The 22,915-nt window shown below is 42.1% G+C and overlaps 1 protein-coding gene and 2 non-coding genes across 4 annotated transcripts in view; all 3 read right to left on the bottom strand.

Moving 5' to 3' along the window:
* Nucleotides 1–15,378, bottom strand: part of ptk2aa (protein tyrosine kinase 2aa) — a 73,440-nt gene extending 58,062 nt beyond the window's left edge. Inside the window, exon 1 of one of the 2 annotated variants that reach the window (XM_050034137.1) lies at nt 15,169–15,378. Coding sequence is in view for 1 of the 2 variants with exons in the window: in XM_050034136.1 (XP_049890093.1) it covers nt 3,761–3,779 (19 nt within the window). In the remaining variant the exon portion in view is untranslated. Of the gene's footprint in view, nt 1–3,760; nt 4,004–15,168 lie in introns of those variants that run through there. The other variant, XM_050034136.1, reaches the window with a different exon arrangement.
* Nucleotides 15,379–17,271: 1,893 nt separating this feature from the next.
* Nucleotides 17,272–17,343, bottom strand: trnah-gug (transfer RNA histidin (anticodon GUG)). Its single transcript has one exon. It is a non-coding gene; the product is annotated as a tRNA-His (tRNA).
* A 5,028-nt stretch (nt 17,344–22,371) lies between these two features.
* trnah-gug (transfer RNA histidin (anticodon GUG)) lies at nt 22,372–22,443 on the bottom strand. The gene has a single exon. It is a non-coding gene; the product is annotated as a tRNA-His (tRNA).
* Nucleotides 22,444–22,915: the final 472 nt, after the last annotated feature.

The following is a 22,915-nucleotide window of genomic DNA, read 5'->3' on the forward strand; positions in this document are numbered from 1 at the left end:
TATTTGTACAAATAATCAGTTAAAACACTTCTTATAAAAGTGCATTTTCAGCCCAGAGCTCTTTTATGTATGTTTTTTTTTCATGTACAATTTCTTGAAACCATTAGCAACACCGTGTTGAGAAAAAGTGTTAACTTTAGCTTGCTATGTGATTCTTCTCTTCATAGAATATGCTGCAGAAGTGCTAGCATGGTGCTAATTACATACCAGACTGTTTAACAGCCTCCACTGCACATATATCAAAGAGGGCCATGGCTCTTACACACACACACACACACACACACACACACACACACACGGCCTGTAGACTGGCAGGCAGCCCAAAACACCTGCTCCTCAAGCTGTCCTCAAGAACCAGACACGCAGGAGGGGAGTAGAGCAAGGATTCATTTCACAGATCTATGCAGATATACTGCTCCCTATCCCACAAATGTTGTCAAAAGGCAGCTCTTAAATTCATTTCAATTCAATTTTGTGTTGCTGAAGATAAGATCCACAAATAATACCCTCTCAGCAACTCTGAGTGTTTTTCTACTGTGGGTTTGTGACCTATTCAAGCTATTGTGGAGGAGTAAAAGCAAAATATATAGAAGAGTTCAGGCAGCACAAAAACAAAAAGTCAGTCTTGTGCCAAAACACAAACAGTTGCCCTCAGAATTACAGCTCTGTTAACTGAAAAAGACAAATTCAGATTGATGTCACCACAATCCGAATTTTTAAGATTCAGTATTTTGCATTTGTTTTATAGTTGTTGGCACTTTAGTGAAGGTAAGTATGTGGGTACTCTCACTCTGCCATTGTTAGGTTTGCACACTAGTCCAAAAACGGAAAACAATCTGTCAGCTACCATCTCACACACCTTACATACAGTATACTTACACACAGACATGCTGTTGAAAGCCTCCATGTCTGCAAGCTGTGTATAATTGCACGTTAATCACAGGTTTTTTGGTGGCAGTAATTAGACGGAACAATCAAGGCAGAGTCTGCTATGCAATGATGTCTAAACTACTGGTCTCAGATCAGTAGTTAAATAAAATCCAAAACTCCGAGGGAGGTCAGAGTCACACATTTTCCGTTGCTGCAGTCACAAATCAAAGACAATACCCTCTTAAACGGAGAGATTAAAAGCAAAGTTATCTTTTTGTTATGCATTTGACATTATTATTAAAAACAAGAGCTGAAACAGGTGTGCTCAGCTGAAGAACAAATTCCCATCATCAAAATTAAATGACTGTTATCAGAGCACAATATTGCATTTTAACGTTACAGCCAGATGTTTTCCATTATCATTTCAGCAAGTCCAGAAATCCTTGTTTTTGCATGTCTAGACATTACACCAGTTCGATTTATCATGTAAAATAGAAAGGCTGACGCAGCTTCTCACAACAGCTGCTGTGCTCAAAAGATGGAAATAAAAGTTAGGGAAATTTAACAAACGTGTATGCAGCGCAACATAACAGTGACAGATCGAGCAGGCCGAAGAGGAGCAGAGCCAGATGTTCTTTTTCCCCACAAAAAAATGAAACACTTCACTGCAACAATCAACTGAATTAACCTGATGAGAGCAGTCAGCTGTTCTGCCTCGTTGCTCTGTGTCTAATGGTTAAAGCTGAGCTGGCACACGCCTGTGTGTCTGTGTGACCCTCTGGACAATGGGGTGTTACTGGAGCGTGCAGTCTTACGATGCAACAACATAACCCCTGAGGCACCAATCACACCTGCCAATCACACATACATACAAATGAATAGAATCTCACACACACACACACACACACACACACACACACACACACACAGTTTTTGTCCTTGAAAATTCATTTTCCAAGAACAGGTTTCAGCACCATTTTGACTTTGAAAGTGACGCATGTGCTTGATAGCTGTATATTGTATGTGTGTGTGTGTGTGTGTGTGTGTGTGTGTGTGTGTGTGTGTGTGTGTTTCATGACTCAACTTCAATTGGAAACATAAAAAATACTGCCATGGTGAGCTGCACAGGTCATGACTTCAAACAGAAGCACATGTGCGTTTCCTCATTATTCACATTCAGATAAACACCGAGCAATCATTCAAAACTTGTCTGTCCCATAAACACAAGATAAAAATGCACTGCACACACAGACACACACCAGCACACAGATGATGCATACTCCAGATAAATCCTACATGCATGCAACATAATAAGGTCACGTGAACGCATGACTGCTCATACACATTTATCTGCACAAGCACACACACTGGGACACACACATTCACTCAAGTGTGTACAGTTCAGGTGCAGTGATAAAGCTAACTGGCTTACTGGAGCGGCACACATGTTAATGTATCATACTCACACCAGATACGCTGTGTATAATTCATCACAGCAGATTTAGGACGAGTGAACCGGTGAGATAGCGTAAGCTCTACGTTTAATTTTTTTCATATGATACCAGTCTGTATTTTTAAAATAAATCAAAACACATCTGACATTAATGGCCAATTTAATCGCAGTCCTTGTTGTGGCTTTCAGTATACATTTACACATGCGATGAAAACATGTCTTTTTGAGTAAGAAGAAAATCAAACGCAGCATTAAATATTTAATCCTTCTTTCATTTTGTATGAGAGCAAATACTGGGGGCACTGGTTTACAAGGCTAAAAAGTGGATACACGATTCTGATTGGCCAATGAAAGCTAATCCGTACTTGCTCAGCTCTATGCTCTGTTAGATTTGAGTAGTACAAGGCTAATATATGTATAATTAATTATGCTCAAATGGATAAACACAAGTTCAAGTTCAAGTTCTTTTATATATCTGTGCATTTTCCTGTATACAAATTGAAGGTCTTGGGATAGAGGGTGAAGATTATAACGCCCTCTGAGGCCTACTCAGAGCACAAGCACAGGGTCAATCATCACATCTGAAGAAGTGAAGCAGGTAAAGGTGCAGCGTCCCGAGTGTGTGTTTGTGTATCGCTACGCTTCTTATGAAGCAAATTTCCATCAATTATGAACCAAGATCGAAATATTAAAATGCACTGAAATATGGATGATTTAACCTAGAAACAAAACGCCGCAGGGGGATTGTTACTTCCTGCCTACGTGTATAACACACACACACACACACACACACACACACACACACACAACACACTGAGATACACCTACACATGGAGCCACGTGGGCAACACTCAACATGAGGATGCACACTTGTGTTCAAACACAACCCACTAATTTGACACACATATCATCTGACACATACTGCTTCTCTCCCACACACGCGTGCACATAAACACACACAAGCACACACGCACGCACAGGCAGCGCTAACCCCCCATCACCACACACACACACACACAAACGCACGCACGCACTTCAAGTATAAACCTCCTACATACAGTCAAACGAACACTTACACCTCCGATTTTCACATACAAACACCGTCTCTCATCATAAGGGTGGCAGATGGTAAACAAAAATTGCACTTCAAATATTCAGATATGTTATTGATTAATGTGGCATTATTTTCTCAATTATTCAGCCATTCAGTTGAAAAATGTCTTCCTTTTCCTCCTCATCCTCATTGACATCACTATCATAACTGTTTGCCACACACACAAACTCCAGATTTTGAGTTTAGAGACTACAGGATGAAAACACAAATGCTCATTCATACATTTTTAGACACAAATACACAATTAACATAGTTTTACACATGCACACACATGCAACCACCCACTCACAAATACACACACTACTGTATGTTTGAATTCTTACCATGATATAGTCCTTCCATTTAAAGTCTCGAAGAGAAGAGAAGAGAAGAGAAGAGAAGAGAAGAGTAATCCCCTCTGACAGACAGCTAAATTGGGAAAATCCAAAATCCTGGGCTCCTGTGGTCTTTGGGCTAGCGTTGAGATGTGGTAGTCAGCTAACTCAGTAATGATGGCTAATGTCGGCTTAAGCTTACAACCCAGCCTCCTCCTCCTCCCTCTACTACTACTACTACAACTACCCCTAGTACCCTGACACTCAGATACACAGCAGCACGGGTGGGAGTGGAGTAGGGGAGGGAAGAGGGAAGGCGGGAGAAAGCCAGGGGTAGGATGCAGCCTATGACAGTGAAAGGGGGGGGAGGGAGACGAACGAGAGAAAAGGAGGTAGGAGGAGGGGGTGTCTTTGTCTCCCAGGAGACGGATGGAGGGGGAGAGGGGGAGCCAGATGTACAGGACTCAGGGGGAGAGACAAGAGAAGAGATGAAAAGAAATGATGCAACAACTTCATGAAAAGAAGTGATAATCAGGGAGGAAAAGACGCATAAAAATCAGAAACACCAACAAAGCAATATGGGGGAATAAAAGGAGAGAAAGTGAGGAGTAAAAAAATATATAGGGAGAATATAGATTTGGTAATAAAATAAGAGAAAGACAGGAGAGTGTGAGCTGTGTTGCCTTTGGCTATTCTGCCTCTGTGACACAAACGCACCCCTGAGGAGCTACTCAATTAATCATATTACAATATTCTCAACTCAACATTGTCCTATGGAAACCATCAATCCTCAGAACAATAAACACAGTCAATTGTTCCACTGACTTTGTTTGGTAAGGGGTGCACATCTAATCCAATTATAGTGTAATCAAATCACATGCAGGGATATAGAGGTAAACCACCCCAACACTAATTTCCTTCTACCAATATTTTGAGACAGAATGGTTTACTCAACCTGAAAAACTGAAAATAAGTTATGGGAATATGATGTTTAGTCCATGCACATTTGAAAAAATTCCAAGTACCCTTGAAGTGATACCAATACCAATAAAGCACTTCAATTGCTACCCATCATATGAATGGGAGCATCGTGCAGTGGTGTAAAATGCCACCACCACTCGTCCCCATACAAATAACCTTTTACATTTTTTAAAAACATTTTGACAGTGTTCACATTATTACAATTTTTATTAAAAAACTGTTCAAATGATTCTGTCAAATACGCTGTGCTCCACTTCAGCGCTTACAGTGATTGGCTGCACGCAAAACCAAAGACCTTTTTTTTTTTTTTTTTAAGATCAGGGTACAAAAGGGTAAAGTTTCGATACCACTTGGTACTGGATTATTTCGATTAGGGCTGCAATGATTAGTCAACTAATCAATGACTAATCGACTATTTTAGTAGTCGACTAATTGGTTTGAGTCTTTATATCTTTATAGAAAAGTACTATAAAAGTACCCCAAAATACTCTTATTGCAGCTTCTTACTTTAAATATTGGCAGCTTTACACACCCTCCCATGACGGTAAACTAAAACCCTTTGGCATGAGTACGAAACAAGACATTAGATGACAGTTTTTGGGTTTGGGAGAGACAGACCGACATTTTTCAACATTTTAACACATTTTTCGACAAAATGATTAGTCGACTAATCAAAGAAATAATTGACAGATTGGTCGACAGTGAAAATAGTCGTTAGTTGCAGCCCTAATTTCGATGTATTGAGTACCGATACCCATCCGTAGTGTAGATCCTTGCAAACATGGGCAGATGCACAATGATGCAGTAAGTTTAACCTGAGTTATCGTTTCTACAACTAATATTCAAGTAAGCCCACCTTTCATTTAAAGATCTTGTGCATTTTATTTCATTTTGTGCCAGATATACAGCAAAATACTTTTGTACTTCAAATTGTCAGGACTAATAATGATGATTGCAGTATGTAGTGAATTACCTACCACAATAACGTCAGCCACGGTCAGCAATCTCGGGTGTTTTTGGCTTTTTAGAACACTTATCATATTCCCAGACTCATAAAGCAGATTCTAAAGATGGGACACATTGTTGGTTGACACAACAAAGCAGCAATTTTGTGTCGTAAATCACACAAGACAAAGAAGAGTTTAGCAATTGGGAGCCTGAACATCCTTATCCCAAAGGCAGAAATCTGTTGTTGCTGGAAACTTTCCTATCTATGGCCGTTTTCCACTGTTTGTGCCTGCAGATATGAACCACAAAATGTGCTCCAAGTGCCATAAAATCAACTGGCTGCCACTGATCCTTGATATTATGACCAGTTTGACAAAGTATATTTACTATGAATGAGCCATGATGGAGACATGATCTCTCTCTCACACACAAGTAAGCAAACAGGCAGACGGACAAGACCAGAGACGAGAGTTGCTCAGGAGTAAAGCAGATTAATGGGCCACTGGATTAGTAGGCCAAGATGTCATACACACACACACACACACACACACACGCCCCAGCTATACTGACTCTCATGTAGAAGGTGGATCTTTGCTCTGTCCCTCATATCGGTGCTTGATGAGTCAGTGTGTTAACATCACCCTCTAGTGGCAATGCATTTTTAAAGTCATGTGTCACACAGTCCTAACGTAACCCTGCTGCTGTGACTTTGCTTTTTTTCCCACTAAAATCTATTTCCCATTACTGGGTCTGCTGGGCTGATTCTGTACTTTGCCTAAACATCAAAACATTAACAAAAAAAACTCCTATTCAATCCATTAGTTAAACGTTGGGAAAGTTAACAAATCAGCCAGATTCCAAAAATTCACCAAATCCAACAAATGTACCAGTTGAGAGTAGTTTGTTTGATAGCTAGTAAACTTCTCCATCAGTGCATAAATGATCCCATCAGCTTCAAACAGCAAGAAAAAAGACATCAGCTGACATTTTGTTAAAGTTTGATTTAGTCATGGGCAAAAATCCCATAATAAACTTTGAGCATATTGGAATTCAGGTGGTCCAAGAGTACACTTTACTTCTGCACCTCTTCTTAGCTCTGTTTTCAGGCTTTATAAAATCCAGGCCGTGGCAGGAGACTTGGGCCAATCACAGATGATTCCTACAAATGTTCCACAAATGCCAATGCGCATTTATGTCCTTTTAGTGAGAGCCTAATTCAATTGTGGAGAATCCAGCTGAGAGAGTTCCTATTCCAGCATTGGCATCAACTGCCTACACTGCAAAGCAACCTGGAAATGGAAGATGGACTTGTTTAAAAGAGAGTCTGACAATAAACTAAACAAATATGTCAATATTGGCGCAAGTGTTTCAGAGATGGAGAGAAAATGCGGCAAACAGATTAGCCTTCTGCTGACAGGAGCTAAAGGCTCAAGAGCTGCAGCATCAAGCTCACATTTATGCAGCTAACATAAGCAAGAGCCTCGAATCACATTGTGCCCTCCGCCTCACTCCCCGCCACTACACACCACTTCGCAAAAAGCATAGCTGAAAGCTAGTCAGTGGCCTGAGCAACACGAATCCAGCCAGCGCAAACCCCAGAAATGAGAGATCGGACAGCCTTTACTCCCGTCCAAATCAATGAACAGGTAAGACCTGGCACTACCGCTGGCCACCAGCCTGCTGTGACACCCAGTGCTGGGGGGTTCGTGCAGCCACCGATCGAAGATCCATTTCCTGAGCTGCAACCTCTCCTTGTGAAGAGGCAGTCCACAGTGACAGGGAGCAAGGCAAAGGAATGGTAGGGTGGCTAACGTTAGCTTTCTAATTCTTGTCTCATTTTCTGTCTGGTAAACAGAAAAAGAGACAGTTAAATAAGATTAATTTATGAAGTGTGTGCATACGCCCGTGGTCATCCGGTGGGAGGGTGTTACAATAGAGAGGGGACAAAGGCAAGCTGAAAGAGGAGGATGTATTTTCAAATTCTGTCAGGTTTTTTTTTTGCCTTTTGTCAGATTTTTGCCTAACCCAGCTTTAAGTATTCCTTTTCAAAATCAGCCTATGCCAGTTTTCAGGTGTTTGCCATAGCTGACATTCGTGTTAAAACCATCTAAAAACAGGACAAAACATTTTAGCAGACTAAGACTCAGACAGCCCAGAGACTATTCTTCAATGAACCTTTGTTACAGGAGAGTCCCTACTGCTGACTAATCACACAAACAGACACATATTGACACACAGGCAGACACACACTGTGGCATTATACCCACATCTGACCTCAGCAACACTCGTTTATGGCCGCAGACCAGTCTGTGAATATATGTGAGTGTGTGTGATGTCATACCTATGGCTCGCATCCAGGTGTTTCACTGCCGATCTGTATGTGCGTGTGTGTCTGTGTGTGTGTGTGTGTGTGTTTCCCCGTGATCTACTATGACTGTGTGTTTTTGTGGCTGTGTGGCTGTGCATGAATCGAGTGAAGGGATGAGGTCATATGATTGGCCGAGCAGACACTGATGTCTGCCTTGGTCTTTCTCCCGCCCTCTCTCTCTGTCTCATGATTGTGCAATTTAAATGCATTGTGTCCAGCTTTAACCTGGAAACCAGTCACTCAATACTATTATACACAACCAATGATAAATCGACACCTCTTCTTGGTTCTTGTCAAAATGTCAAACTGCTCCTTTAACTGCAGTATCACTAATTGCCTCAATCTGTGTATTTTTATTGTTTGGACAAAGTGCATTTGATGTCTGAGACACATCCTGAGATCATAACTGGTGGACAGCTGAACAAATGGAAAAGAACAGTAGGGGACAAAAGAAACCTGCGACCAAGGCTACCATTGAAGATAAAAGAAGATTGACTGATGTAGGTAATGACACATTTTCTCTACAGGTAAAATAATGTGTTTAAAATTAGGGTTAAGTACATCTTGAGACCCTTTCTTCTTGCCTCATCTCTCTCTCTCTGTTTTTTTTCCACGCTTATTTTCCACCCAGCTCTCCGCTCCTCCCACCTCTTTTCTCTCTGTGTCTATATGACAAAGCCCAACAATTACTTCTTTCTTTCTCTCACTCTCTGACTCACTGCAATGTAATTACAATGACTGTCCGCTCAAGCACGACACACACACTCACGACACACACACACACAGGGGGAGAGGGCCGACGTATTTACAATATCTGTGGTTGTAATTGTTCTTTTGTAGTCTGCAGTTCAGTCGCTGCTTCGCTTTGAGAAAACTGAGGGAGCAAGAGAGTGGTCATTAGTTTGGGAGTCACTTTGCTTGAGTCAAGCAGTCAGTTTGCACACTAACACACACACACACACACATACATACATATATACACACACCAGAGGGAATCACTGTGCTCCAGTTTCATTCATCACTAGCTGACATGCTGCACCAATGACCTGCATGACCGAAGGTAGCTCGCTCTAAGTGCATAAGTGTGGGTGTGTGTGTGTTTGTGTGTCCTTGTGTGTGCATGCCCCAAGGAGGGACAAGTCATTAACTACGATGTCATTTCCTGCCATTGTAGCAAATTTCAGTGCACACAGTGAGAACGCTGTGCTGCACAGTGGCTCGTCTACACACAGACACACTCTAAAACAACTGTATTTGTACAAGATCAGGAAACCTCCTCGTGTATACTGTCTTCCACTAAACTCAAGCAAGTTTTTACCACAGCTGCAGAAGAAATAAAGTATACTGTTTAGCACAACGCTATCTGTTTAAACAGACTGGCATACAAACTGCAATAGATCCAACTACACACACTCATTGAGTTACATTGTTTTGGGGAATCAAACTCTACAGAAGTATAACACAGTTTCAGATTATAAAAACTATTTAGAGATGGACCATTCTGGTTCATTGGGACCAATTTAAGTTTAGCAGAGATGTTATCTCTGAAATGGCTGGCCCATGTATGTACAGCAAGGTAGAGAATTCCTCAACATATATTTGGGAACTCCCACTGTGGGGAGTTTGACAGCTGACATATGGACCCAAAGGTATATTCTATGTCATTACTACTAAACACTAGTACTGCTACATTGCGTTACTAACAACATCATCTCGTGTTTGGGGAGTTTTTGACCACTGGCCCAGAAAAAACAATGGATTAGTAATGGATCTAACCTTGTATAACTCATCCAAAAAATGCCTGTATCAGCTGCAGTTCTAATTATTGGGATAAATGAATACACTGAAGATGACTCACGCACAATTATACACACACAACTGCAGGTGGCCGTGATGCGGATATTACTGTCTTATTGAAAACACACAAATGCAACCTCAAGAATGCACACACACATCACTAAACCAAGTTATAATGAGCACAAATATTTGCAACTGACAAAACCAAGACAGTGTTCACTCATGTTATCTTTAGTAAACATAGTCATTATCACAGCAGAGCGACACACAAACAAGCATGCACTAACATGCACACACACACAGGTACACACAAACATGCCAACACACANAAACCCACACACACACAAACCCACAGAGGTCTGAGCAGCGTTGCTGCTGCTGCTGAGAGGAAGAAGGCGTTTTCCTTTCAGCTCCTGAGGGACGCAGCATGCTTTAGGATGTACAGTAAGTGCTCTGTGAGTGTGTGTGTGTGTGTGTGTGTGTGCTCATGGAGGGGTGTGGGGGCTGCTTCCTGAATGCAACCAATCCAGAAGCAAAGGGAATGGACCTTCATTCCGCCTCCTGTCTCCAAAAACACCCAAACAAACACACACACACACACTCACACACACACACATACTCCTTTTCCTTCACAGCTGAAACCACATGCAGGAGGATGCAGGGGAATTAGTTCCACAGAGGATAAAAGCTGCATTTATAGGACACATACAATCGCATACATGCCTGCGCTTGCACAAACACACACACATACACACACACAAAGTTAGTCATACTTACAAATTAAGTGGCCGGGGCAAAACAAAGAACACCATTCGCTCATGTCGACTGTTCATTCATAAGTTTTCCTTCCTGAGGTGAGCTTGCGAATAACATTCATACATTTGTGCAAGAGGTGAGGAAACAGCATAGACCTCCACACAGCTGTGAGTATTTACACAGTAGGTATGAAGTAGCCAATCACTGGGGGGAAAACGGCCACCATGTTTGCTTGGAAAACAACTTATTTTCAAAAATGCTCAAACTGAAATCTTGACTCGAGAGTTGTTCTTTTTCTCTGGAAACAAATTATTTCATTAGGTATCATGAATTCCTCATGACACACACACTAAGGACACACTCTTATTCAGGACCTCTACATACCTCCACACACACAGCATGTGTCCGAGTGATTGGTATCACTAGTTAGAGTCATTCTGAGTCACCACATTTCTGCTATCTACTGACACTAGACTGCTGGCTTTGTTACCCTCTTGTCTTTTTCTCTACATGTTTTCTGACTGTCTGTCTGGAGTGGAACAAACTTGAATAGAATACATAGTAGATGTCGGCAAAGAATAGAGTTGGGACCAAAAAGGAGCGCAAACCTTGCGGGAAATAAAAAAGAGAAGACAGACCACAAACGGTAGCGTTCTCTGCAATGTAATGGACTGCTCCTGTAAGATCTCTGAGTGTAGTCAAGTGTTGCTATAAATACAGGCCTCCTGCACTGCTCTGCAATTTACACACACGGAAACACAAGCACACACACACACACGCGCGCACACACACACCACTGCCACGCCTGTATTAGCCTGCTGAGGACCAGCCACAGGAAGAGTTGTGTCAGGATTCAAGGTGTAGCCATTTACTATACTCTCTGTGAAGTGTATTTCTTCCTACCGACTTACTGCTATCTATCACAAAAGCCTAAATTAACATTTCCACAGTAAAGCAAAAATTAAAAAACACTAAAAACTAAAGTAGAGGGTCCATAGGAAGGGATTTCCCACAGCCACATGATGTATGTCACAAAGCAAAGCAGCATCGTCTTCTGCTTGTGTCACACGCTGAAGATAATGACATGTTTCTACTCCAGATAAAGGATTACACTGCATTCATTTTGGTCTTATGATGCCAAATTAGTAGACTGCGGCTGGAGTTCACCACACGGTTCAAACACACATGAATGGGACAAATTTCAGCGTAATCAAGTCAGAAAATCGTTATGTCTAACTTACTTAAAGGTTGTGTGCTATCATCTGTGATAATTAGCAAAAAGCAGCCACAGTAGGTTGTCACTGTCCGCACAAATTCAGCTTCAAAGATCACTGAAAGAAGCAGTTCTGCATGTGGTGTAGCACTTGGTCACGGTAAGTGAGCTGAATGAAAGCAGCCGGAGTGGAACTAAATACAAGCTTACCAAGTGGATAAGCTAATTAGCAGTGTGAGCCTTGTTTGCTAATTAAGAAATACTCCCTCATACCGGTGGAAAGCTCTGTGAATGTCATTCCCAATCAATTACATTTTAATTAAGTGCTGGGTTAGACGATATGGTTTTGCAGCTGACAGCGTTTAGTGCAATGTGTTTTTTAAAAAAAGTACAATATGAGACAAACCATTAAAACTTTGGCTTTAGCATCGCAACCCCCTTTTTTTGCTTGTTTCGGTAAACGACTGCCTATATGAATTCAGAATGCCTCAATCGAAAAGTGATCAACTGTAAAAGGACAGTGAACTCACAGTATTGGTATTGCACCTACAATGTGCCAAACTGTGACTGTGGGGCACAGGTGCAATCATAAACAAGTCCATGACCTTAAAGAAACTTTGCATTCCCTGCACTAACAGCAATGGATCAGATCATTACATAAATGACTGCTTTGGGTTTAGCTTGCTCGCAGAATTGCGACTATAAATGTGCAGAACAGCAATCCTATTAGTATACTGTAGGTCTGAAGCCTCAGTGGCCTCAGGATACCGCAATTCATTAGCATTTTCTCACATCTTGAATATGAAGTAGAGGCAAATCAGGCTCCAGCAGTCTTTCGCGGTTCAGAAAATGCAGAACACAGGAGCAGCATGTTTTTGGGATGTTTCACTTGGACTTAGTGACATCAAACGTTTGAGTGTTTACTTATATCCACATAAGCATTTTGTTATCTAGGAGAAATATGGAAAACATGTTTTTAGACCAGGGTTTTGTTTTTTTAAAAGAGAGAGAACTTTAAGATGCTCCAATATGCAAGGAATTATGAATGAACTGCACCAACAATCTGAGGTTGTTTATGATAGCTTAAGACAGAAGACATGTTTTCCATGGAGTAGTTGATGAACTGTTTACTCTATAAAATGAGAACGTTATGGGAACACTGGATGATGTCTTTAAATGTCTTGTTTTCTCTGACTAACTGCCCAAGAACAAAAGATATTCAACTTAAAGGTCTGGTGTATAGGATTTAGTGGCATGTGGCAGTGAGGTTGCAGAACTGAACTTCTCCCATGTACCAAGGATTTAGCAGAACTATGGTGTCATTCATTCATTTTCCGTAACCGCTTATCCTCTTGAGGGTTGTGGGGGGGCTGGAGCCTATCCCAGCTGACACTGGGCGAGAGGCGGGGTACACCCTGGACAGGTTGCCAGACTATCACAGGGCTGACACATAAGCCCTTTTTAAACAGGAATTGTGCAAATTTGCAGGAAAGCCCAATCAGTCTTCTTTCAGCATTGGCAGTATAAAATCAAAATCGGGGAGTGCGGCAAAATGCCGCCTGCCTACTTTTGTTCATACAGAATGTGCCTTTTCGGGGCAATGGGGGGCGTGAGCAAGTAACAAAACGCGTAGTGACATGGAGGGATGCCACAGCTGGTCAGTCCTTCGGCGATTCTCTCGTAAGTTGGCCCGTTCTTCACCATCCCCGTCATCTGACGGTTAATGGCGTCTTCGTTTCCGAGGGCAAGGAGGGCGCGCAATTCCTTGTCTCCTCAGTTGCTCATCTTTACAGTGTCTGTCAGGTTTGTGTTTCCCTCTTGCTACTAGCTGCTCGCTTTTTTCTGCTATCAGCTGTTTCCTGTTTATCCACCGCCAGTGGGTCGTACGTGTGGCGTCATCAACAGCTCCTCCCACAAGTCTTCAACAGGCCCTCGCGTTGCAGAAGGCCGCCTCGGTCTTTTTAAACTAAAAGGGTTCCGCCTATATGACTACCCTACGAGGTGGAAAATTGGTCACCTCAGTTCAACTCACCAATCCGGCTCTGTGTGTCTAAACGCTCGCAGCTTGCCGGCAAAACGACCCAACATTCGACAAAAATCTGGCAGTGTGTCTCCTATAGAGACAGTCAACCATTTAAACTCACATTCACACCTACGGGCAACAGTCAACCATTTAAACTCACATTCACACCTACGGGCAATTTAGAGTCACCAGTTAACCTGCATGGCTTTAGACTGTGGGAGGAAGCCGGAGTACCTGGAGAAAACCAGAGAACTATGGTGTTTGACACAAAAACGCAAATGGCCCTCTTTAGACCCAGTGTTTGATTTGTCTGTTCTGGGCTACAGTAGAAACAACATGGCGGACTCTGTGGAAGAGGACCCGCTCCATATGTAGATATAAACGGCTCATTCTCAGGTATCAAAAACACAACAATACATATTTTGAGGTGATTAGAAACTCATAAACATAGTTATGAATATTGTATACCACTTTCTGCCAATAGAAAAGTGGCAAATCATCACATCTGAGAGGCTATCACCCATGAAAATTTGGCATTTTGCTTGACTAGATAACTAAAACAAATATTTGATTGTCAAAATGTATGCAAATTGTTGCAAACTAATTGATTATTTGAAAAATTGTTTCAGCCCTAATTTGAAACATTGCATTTGTGGATGAATACTTCTCAACATAACTAATACGCACCTATTTATGACAGCTAAATGAAAGGGAATGTAGGCAGGCACATCATATCATACACCCAACTAATTAACACAGTCATGTAGCCAATAACCTAAATAACTGGGCCATATTGGTTGGTTGGGTTTATGAAAGTCTTTAGAAACAAGTAATGTTATGTGGAACAAATGAAGCATAACTGGTATATTAAGACAGAAAGGAAGAGTTCAGTGGGTTTAGTTTGTTTGGGAGGATATCAAGGTGACTAAACAGCCTTGATTTCATGACAGTGGGAACATAAAAGTGCTTAAAAACAGATTTAGGAGCTGAATGTAGGTTAATCCTGTGCACTTATTCACCGTTGGTTGGAGTTAACGTTACTCCACATTCACTCCATGTGACTGTGGCGACGAGTTTGGTGGCAGTGGGTCACTCTTCCTTTCAACTGCTCCAACTAACTAACAGGAAAACTACGTCCGAGTTATGGTGCTGCAAAACTAAGCTTATATATTAGATATTTTCCCACTTACAAAAAAGTGTGTGGTTTAGAAACTAAAGGAGGAAACAGCCAACGCCAGCCAGGACGGACATTAAACCAACCGCATCCCATAACGTTACTTTCTTTAAAGGTTAGCTCTTGAAATAATCCCCAAAAACACAACATCACTCACGTTGACTTGTTCCGGGAGACGTCCGAGAGGTTTGTGTTGACTTTACCGGCGTGGGAAGCTGTTTACAGTCGGTAAATAATCCGTTATTTCAGTTGGAGAGGTAGGAGTAGTTACAGTTAGTGCTTTTTTTTCGCTCCTGCCTATCTCCCCCTTCTCCCTCTCTCCCGTCGCCTGTTCCTGCTTCCCCTCTCCACATCCAGCATTCCAATATGGCCGCTGCAGTGCAGGGAGCGACTCGCACACACACACACACACACACACACACACACACACACACACACACACAGAGGGAGGGAGAGACAGAGCAAACTACTCCCTCTGAGGAAAGCCTCGCCTCAGGCACAGCAAACTGCAGCCCATGAATGAATGAATGAATGAATGTGTACATACTTTACATGTTATCATCAGGCATTCATACTACAGTGAGAGCAGCAGTAGCCATTGTTGTAGTAAGGTTACTTTTGCATTGCAATGACTTGCTCAGTACTACAGTAGCCTACTAGTTACACAGTTAAAAATGTAATGGGTCTAAGTAATGTAACTATTTGAATTACTTCATCAAAGTAATGCAACTTATTACATTGGATAACTGACTACTTTTCTATAAAAAAAAAAGTTTTAACCTGCGCAATAAAGCTGTAAAATGGATGGAAAGCAACAGAATAAATGTTTTAAATAGAAACTCTTTATCAAAAAGAAAATATTCAGATGTAACCCAGTTATAATCTCATATATTTTGATTACTACCTGTAATTAAATCACCTTTTACTCAGCAACTGTAACTGATTACTAGTAGTCTTCATTTGTTTTGTAATTTAACTACATGCAATGTGTTACTCCCCAAAACTGGTGAAGAAATATAAGTCATACATTCAAACTTTTAGGATATTAAAGTAAAAATATGAGGTTTACACCATCAGTATATGCATACAGTACCAAAAATAGGCTAGTGTTTATGCAGAAAAATGCATATTACATCATTGGATTATAATTATTGATACATTATATGTGGACTACCACGACTACTACTACTACTAATGCTGGCATGTGAAGTTGCCCCCAGGGATCAATGAAGTCGTTATCTTAGTCTATAGACTAATATCACGTCACTTGATTATAGTTTGTGTAATCTGAATCTGCAAAGTTACCTTAACTTTCAAATAGTGGAATAACAAGTAAAAAGCCACAAGATTGGGTTATAATAAAAACACATATAATTCTTTATTGCACTTTTTTGGTACTTAAACAAATCTGCAATCAATCAAATTAGCACAACTAATTCATATGTACTTTTGGGGCCCTTGATCAGTTGCGAGGCCTGGTATTGAACTGGATGTCCATGCTTGCACGACTGAAAGACTATCTGGCTGAATGAGTACATCCTCTGCACAGAGAATATTTTATGTCAAAGACCACTGAATCATGAATTGAATCTTGCACCCTTTACCTTGTTTGACACTCTCATTTGTCCATCTTAATGCCAGGTAGTATTCTGCATGGTGTACAGTTTATATCGGCTCGTGTTACACAGGTCCAAAGGTGACACCTGGTGGTCACTACTTGCCACTGCAGTATATTTGGGTTTACGTATTGCCCTGAGGGTATGGATTTCCACATATTTAGCATTTAGCATATTTTGCCATGTGTGTTTTCTGTAGTGCATGAACTTTAGTGGTTTTCAGTGCTCCCTCAATCTTTCCACCAGGCCAACACTTCCAATAGATTAATATCTTTGGTTTTTGGTGCTGACGTCTGTCAGTAGAGGGGAATATCACAACACAAGTCTGTATGGCCACATGTTGGCTTTAGGCCACACAGTAGGCTACACTGGAATGCAGAGTGAAGAACCTCTGGACAGTTCTCACAATAGTTAAATTAGGCTTCTTAAAAAAATTTGCAATTAGTTTTGAAAAGGATCCTTGTTTGATAGTGCTGGAAAGACCTTGTGGTTTCAATCATTTATGTCCAAGAACAGATGACATTAAATCTGGTGTTCAGGTGGAGCCTTTCCTTTGAGACTCTATGCCGAATTTTGCTTGTGTTATCTGGTTCATCTACATACCACCACCCTATCAGGGTGCTAATCTCCCCTTCAAAACAGGCTGCCGTGACCCGGATTCGAACCGGGGTTGCTGCGGCCACAACGCAGAGTAATAACCACTATACGATCACGGCTGGCCACCGCGCCTCATGCTACTATGTGGTTTCGCAGATCACTGACGTTTTGTTTTGCGATGATGATGAAGTGACTGTTGTGTAGCCAAAAATTTCAATTATTTAAAGATTGCCATAGACACCCAATTTAAATTCATGCAGGGTTTGTTTAAACTTTTTTTGAAGTGTTTTTGTCATGTAGCCTCTCTTCATTGATATAAATGGGGTGGACACAATAAAAGAAACCTGTAGTAGTAGGCTACGTCCTCTAAAATGATAGTACAGTTGAATCATTATAGTCATGAAAACTCAACATTATAAACTTCATTAAAGGGATAGTTCCGATGTTTTGTAGTGGGGTTGTAAGAGATACTTATCCATAGTTAGTATATTACATACAATAGATGGAGGCGCGCCGGATTCATTTCAGAAGTGGGGGGGGGCAAAAAGTGGTGTGCATCTGGGGCTTGTCACCGTGTGGGCGTGGCTACCTGTGTAATGTCCAGTTAATAATAGGGACTAGTTACAGGTGCGTAGTGATCAGGGATTGAAGTACAGCCTGAGTTGAGTGTGAGCTTGGGCAACAGTGTGTTTTAGTGAAAGCAGCAGTATCTTGCAGCAAGTTAAACGCTCGTCCTCTCTCATTAAAAAGATGGTGAAGAAAGACAAAGAGTCACATAATGTATTTAATCACGAACTTTATCTTGGGAGGAAAAAAGCAAACAGTTTATTTCTTAACAGTGTTTGCATGAAACCTGAACACTTTGAACCCTTTATGGATAGGGCTGTACCCAAATATTTGGATATTCGAATATTCGTTTCTATGGGTAGGTATTCCTTATGAAAATTTGGTATTTGATATATATATATATATATATATATTTTTTTTTTTTTTTTTTTTTTTTACATATTTTTATATAGGCCTAGCTGTTTTTTCGTTATCTTTTGAATTTAATATGAATTATGGAACCGTTTTTGTCAACGTTTGTTTCCCCCGTTTTGTACAATTAATTATTGTTTAAAGTTTCAACAAGTTTCTGGAGTGCTTGACACAAGTGTGTTTTGAAAACGACCGCGGACTGTCACCTGCTCAACGCATCATTACCTTTGGATGCCGTGACAGTAATAGCCTAATGATTAGCCTATAGCCTAGGTAATAACAATAATGTCAAACTATCATTTACAGACCGATTTACCAGACGATCACTGCTGCCCGACCCGCAGGTCCATATGTGGGTCCCGCGGGTTACGGGTCGACCCGCGCATCACTCCTCAGCTCAGTCTATAAAGGCTGTACACACAACAGAAAGGCTATAGACATTATATTCTATTCAGGCCGGCAGAAGCAGCAGCGCATCGGCTCTACAGTGCACGGCACTGCTGATTAACCATTTTATTGCAGCACAGAGTGTCTGCCAGCAACCAGTTACTTGCAGAGGCTTCCTACAACTTGTTTCAACGGTTCCGATTTAATCAGAAGACAAATTAAACAGGATGACTAGCCAATGTGAAAATCAAAAGAAAGCACAGAATAATGTACTGAAGGAGACTGTTGTGCCATCACATTTTTTTGTGGTTTGAGAGCAAAGATCCGGTCGCTGCTGTGCAAAACTCCTCAATACAATTCTCAAACTTGATTGAAAATCAATTTCGGAGTGGGGCTTGTTCGGAACGGCGGTGTTTCGTAATGGAAGGCTGTCCCCTGTTGGAACATTGTGCGCGCACAGCTCTTCACCACCTGGATCCTAAAATAAACACCTGTTTTATTACATAATCATGCTTCCGTGTTGCGCCATTCATAAAGATCCTAATCTCTCAAGACAGATTCTGCAATTTACATTGTAGAATCTGTCTGCAGCCCTGTGTGAAAGACGACTACGGGGGGGGGCGGGGCTTTGAGATTGAACATGCTGCGCTTTAGCCAATCACAATGGAGGGGGCGTGGCCGAGACGTGCAAGTGTCCTCAGGAAATGTGTACCTACAGAAACAGCAAGCTCCGCGTCCATAGCGACCGCTCCACCCAAAACGCCGTCTCATCAACGTGAACTGGAGTAGTTTCATCAAAGAGCATGGATACCAAGAGGTGAAGCTCCGTTGAATTTTTGCCAACAGCCACTAGGGGCGCTACCGCCATTTTGGACTGTTGAGCTTGGACTGTTGCGCCCAGACAACATGCAAGATGTCAAGTGAGAGAGGAGAAAAAAAGGAAAAGAAAACAGTGTAGTGCAATTAACTGCAACAACTATCGGTGGAACACTCCGCACCTGGCCTTCCACCGTTTCCCGAAGGATCCCGACAGAGGTGCACGTTTTAAAGTGTTTTAATATCAATTTAATATGCCAGTTTTCGTGGGAAGATATATGTATATATAGGCCTATATATGGCCCCTTGGACCATTTATATCAGATATCTGCTTTAGCATTAAAATATATTAAAATAGCTTCTCTCCTCCGAGAACCGTCACCTTATCGTGGTGGAGGAGTTTGAGTGCCCTAATGACCCTAGGGTCATTAGGGCCCACCACCCGCAGAGGGATCCAGAAGGGTTCGGTGCAGTGTGGATCGTGCAGCAGCAGACCAAGGCGGGGGCCTTGGCGGTCCGATCCTCGGCTACGGAAGTTGGCTCTTGGGACATGGAATGTCACCTCTCTGGCGGGGAGCCAGAGCTTGTGGAAGAGGTTGAGCGCTACCGGCTAGATATAGTCGGCCTCACCTCGACACATAGTTCCGGCTCTGGAGCCCAAGTCCTTGAGAGGGGTTGGACTCTCTCCTTTGCTGGAGTTGCTCCGGGTGAGAGGCGGAGGGCCGGGGTGGGCTTTCTGATAGCCCCCAGACTCTCTGCCTGTACGTTGGGGTTCACCCCAGTGGACGAAAGGGTTGCGTCCCTGCGCCTTCGGGTCGGGGAACGGGTCCTGACTGTTGTCTGCGCTTATGCGCCGAACGGCAGTTCAGAGTACCCGCCCTTTTTGGAGTCCCTGGGACGGGTGCTGGACAGTGCCCCGACCGGGGACTCCATTGTTCTGCTGGGGGACTTCAACGCTCACGTGGGCAATGACAGCAGGACCTGGAGGGGTGTGATTGGGAGGAACGGCCTGCCCGATCTGAACCCGAGTGGTGTGCAGTTATTGGACTTCTGTGCGGGTCGCAGTTTGGCCATAACTAACACCATGTTCGAGCATAAATAAAAAGATTTTATTCACGGACCGTTTATTGAGTTATTACCTTATTTTTATACAGCCTATGGTTATTACAGACATCGCTCATGGCTAACGTTAACAGCTAACGGTTAGCCAAGCTAATCTACGATAACCATGTTGATTACAAAACACACAGAAATAGTAACGTTTGTTCAATTATTGTGTTTATAGACTTAACAAACATCAGATTAGTCTACACGGTGATATAGTGACGTGAAAAATATGATATATAGCTAAACTCTGCTGGTTTTCTACCCTAAGTATTTGTAAACAACACAGCGATTCCCTGGGGGCACCGCCGGAAGTTCAGGGTGTGAGCGACTGCACTTCCGTTAGTCGAAAAACTCCGGGCTGTGCCTCCAATGGATTTCCAGATTGTAAAGATCATATTTCTGTCATTCAAATAACAAGAACTGTGGTTTAATACTCTTAATTATAACAGCCAACTTATTGAAAAATGACGGGTTTAAATCATAATTAAAATCCTGTCATAATTAAAATCCCGTCATAATTTAAATCCCGTCCCGGACATAACGTGCACGGGCTCGGGCCGGGTCGGGCTGGATTTTTTGGGCCCAATCTAAGCTCTCTTAGCCGCTCTCGTTTCCCCTGAGCCGCCTCAAGAAGTGCCTGCTCTCGCCCTGCAGCAACGCGGAGTCCCTCCTGATCAAAACGCCGCTCCACCTCTGTGCGCAGTAGGTCCAGGGCCTCTGTAGTCTATGTAGTCAGGCAGGCTGCATATCACATCAAAAGCATACATGATATGCATACATGATATGAAAGAGATAAATGTAAGTCAGACAAATTGAGTTTAAATTCAGATTCTTTATTTTTTGTTTTATGTTTTGTTTTATGCCGCGGAGGGGCATTGAGAAAAAAATAAAACACACCAGCGCTAGAAATGTTTGATTGCGAACCAGATGATTTATTTCTATGTTTTATAACTGGAGAGTTCTTACAATACGGTGCCAGGGTTAGTGGGGATTACTGCTAGGTGCTGTTGGATAGAGCCAGACGGCTGAGAGTCTACCCGGAGCCTGCCGAGGATGCTCGAGGCTTTACCGGGCTGGTGAGGCAGAAACAGGTGCGCACAATTGAGTGTCTGCTGGAAGCTGTATCTTTCTCTCTATGGCCCCTCTCTATAGTTTACCTACTGTATGAGTGGAAGTGAAGAGTGAAAGTCTTTTTTACCGTAAGTAATGTAATATAGGGACCTTTGATTCGGCTTAAAAATAATGTGGCAGGAGGATAACTGACTACTTTTCTATTAAAAAAAAGTTTTAAACTGTGCAATAAAGCTGTAAAATGGATGGAAAGCAACAGAATAAATGTTTTAAATAGAAACTTTTTATCAAAAAGAAGATATTCAGATGTAACCCATTTATAATCACTTACATTTTGATTATTAACTGTAATATATTAATTGTAATAAAAGACAAAAACAGAGACAGCGTTGTAGGAGGCGGTGGTCGGTGAGGCCGTTACATACATCGCGACTGGAGGACGGAGAATTCTTTTCTCTAGTACTGCCGATGAGAGAAATTGTTAAGTTGTTATTTCTTCTTCGTGTCTCACTAGAGCTACGTATCGGGTAGTGACAGCAACACTGCCCCCACGGTTCCCGGTGGTACTGCTCCGTTTGGCCCGTATCCGTAAGCTTTATGGAAACGTGCAGAAATACGGACGAAATGAACGCGGTGCACGGACAGAAGGTTCCGTCCGTATCCGTCCGTATCCGGATCCGTATTTAACGTTGAGCATAAATGAGCCGTATGCCTTTCAAGCCCAAGATCCAAATGACAACCATGATGTTAGATAATACAGAGGCTGATGTCAGCATTTTAGGAAGATCTGCCGTGACCCGGATTCGAACCGGGGTTGCTGCGGCCACAACGCAGAGTACTAACCACTATACGATCACGGCTGGCCACTTCCTCTGCAGGACCACATTATTACCATAGGCAAAATCAACATGGCATACACACAGGAATATGTAATATTGCCAGTTTCTCTTTCTTTATTTATGGGAATCAAAAATTGAAGGGTACGTTTGTTTTGGCACTATAAGTAGGTCTACACTGAGATACTGGGAACTTAGCAGACATATTGCCTGTGGACGATTTAGATGAAAAACAATATGAACTGGAGTTTTGCATGGCCATTCTCCTCCCTCTCTTTGAAGAAATAAGGCCAGAGATTAAGACACACAGGCTAATTTAAAAAGGTGTGTTTTATGTTCATTGTCCAGCACTTATAAATAGACTTTCAGTTCCTGCTGAGCCATTGTGTCATAGTTAACCAATACAGCAGAGGTGCAAACAAAGCAAATGATTAAGTCTTCAACACTTCTTTCACATCTTAATTTCACATAATCCCATGAAGAGAGACCAGGTAGT

The sequence above is a fragment of the Epinephelus moara genome, chromosome 22, assembly GCF_006386435.1.
Source record: "Epinephelus moara isolate mb chromosome 22, YSFRI_EMoa_1.0, whole genome shotgun sequence".
In the NCBI taxonomy this organism is placed as follows: domain Eukaryota; kingdom Metazoa; phylum Chordata; class Actinopteri; order Perciformes; family Serranidae; genus Epinephelus; species Epinephelus moara.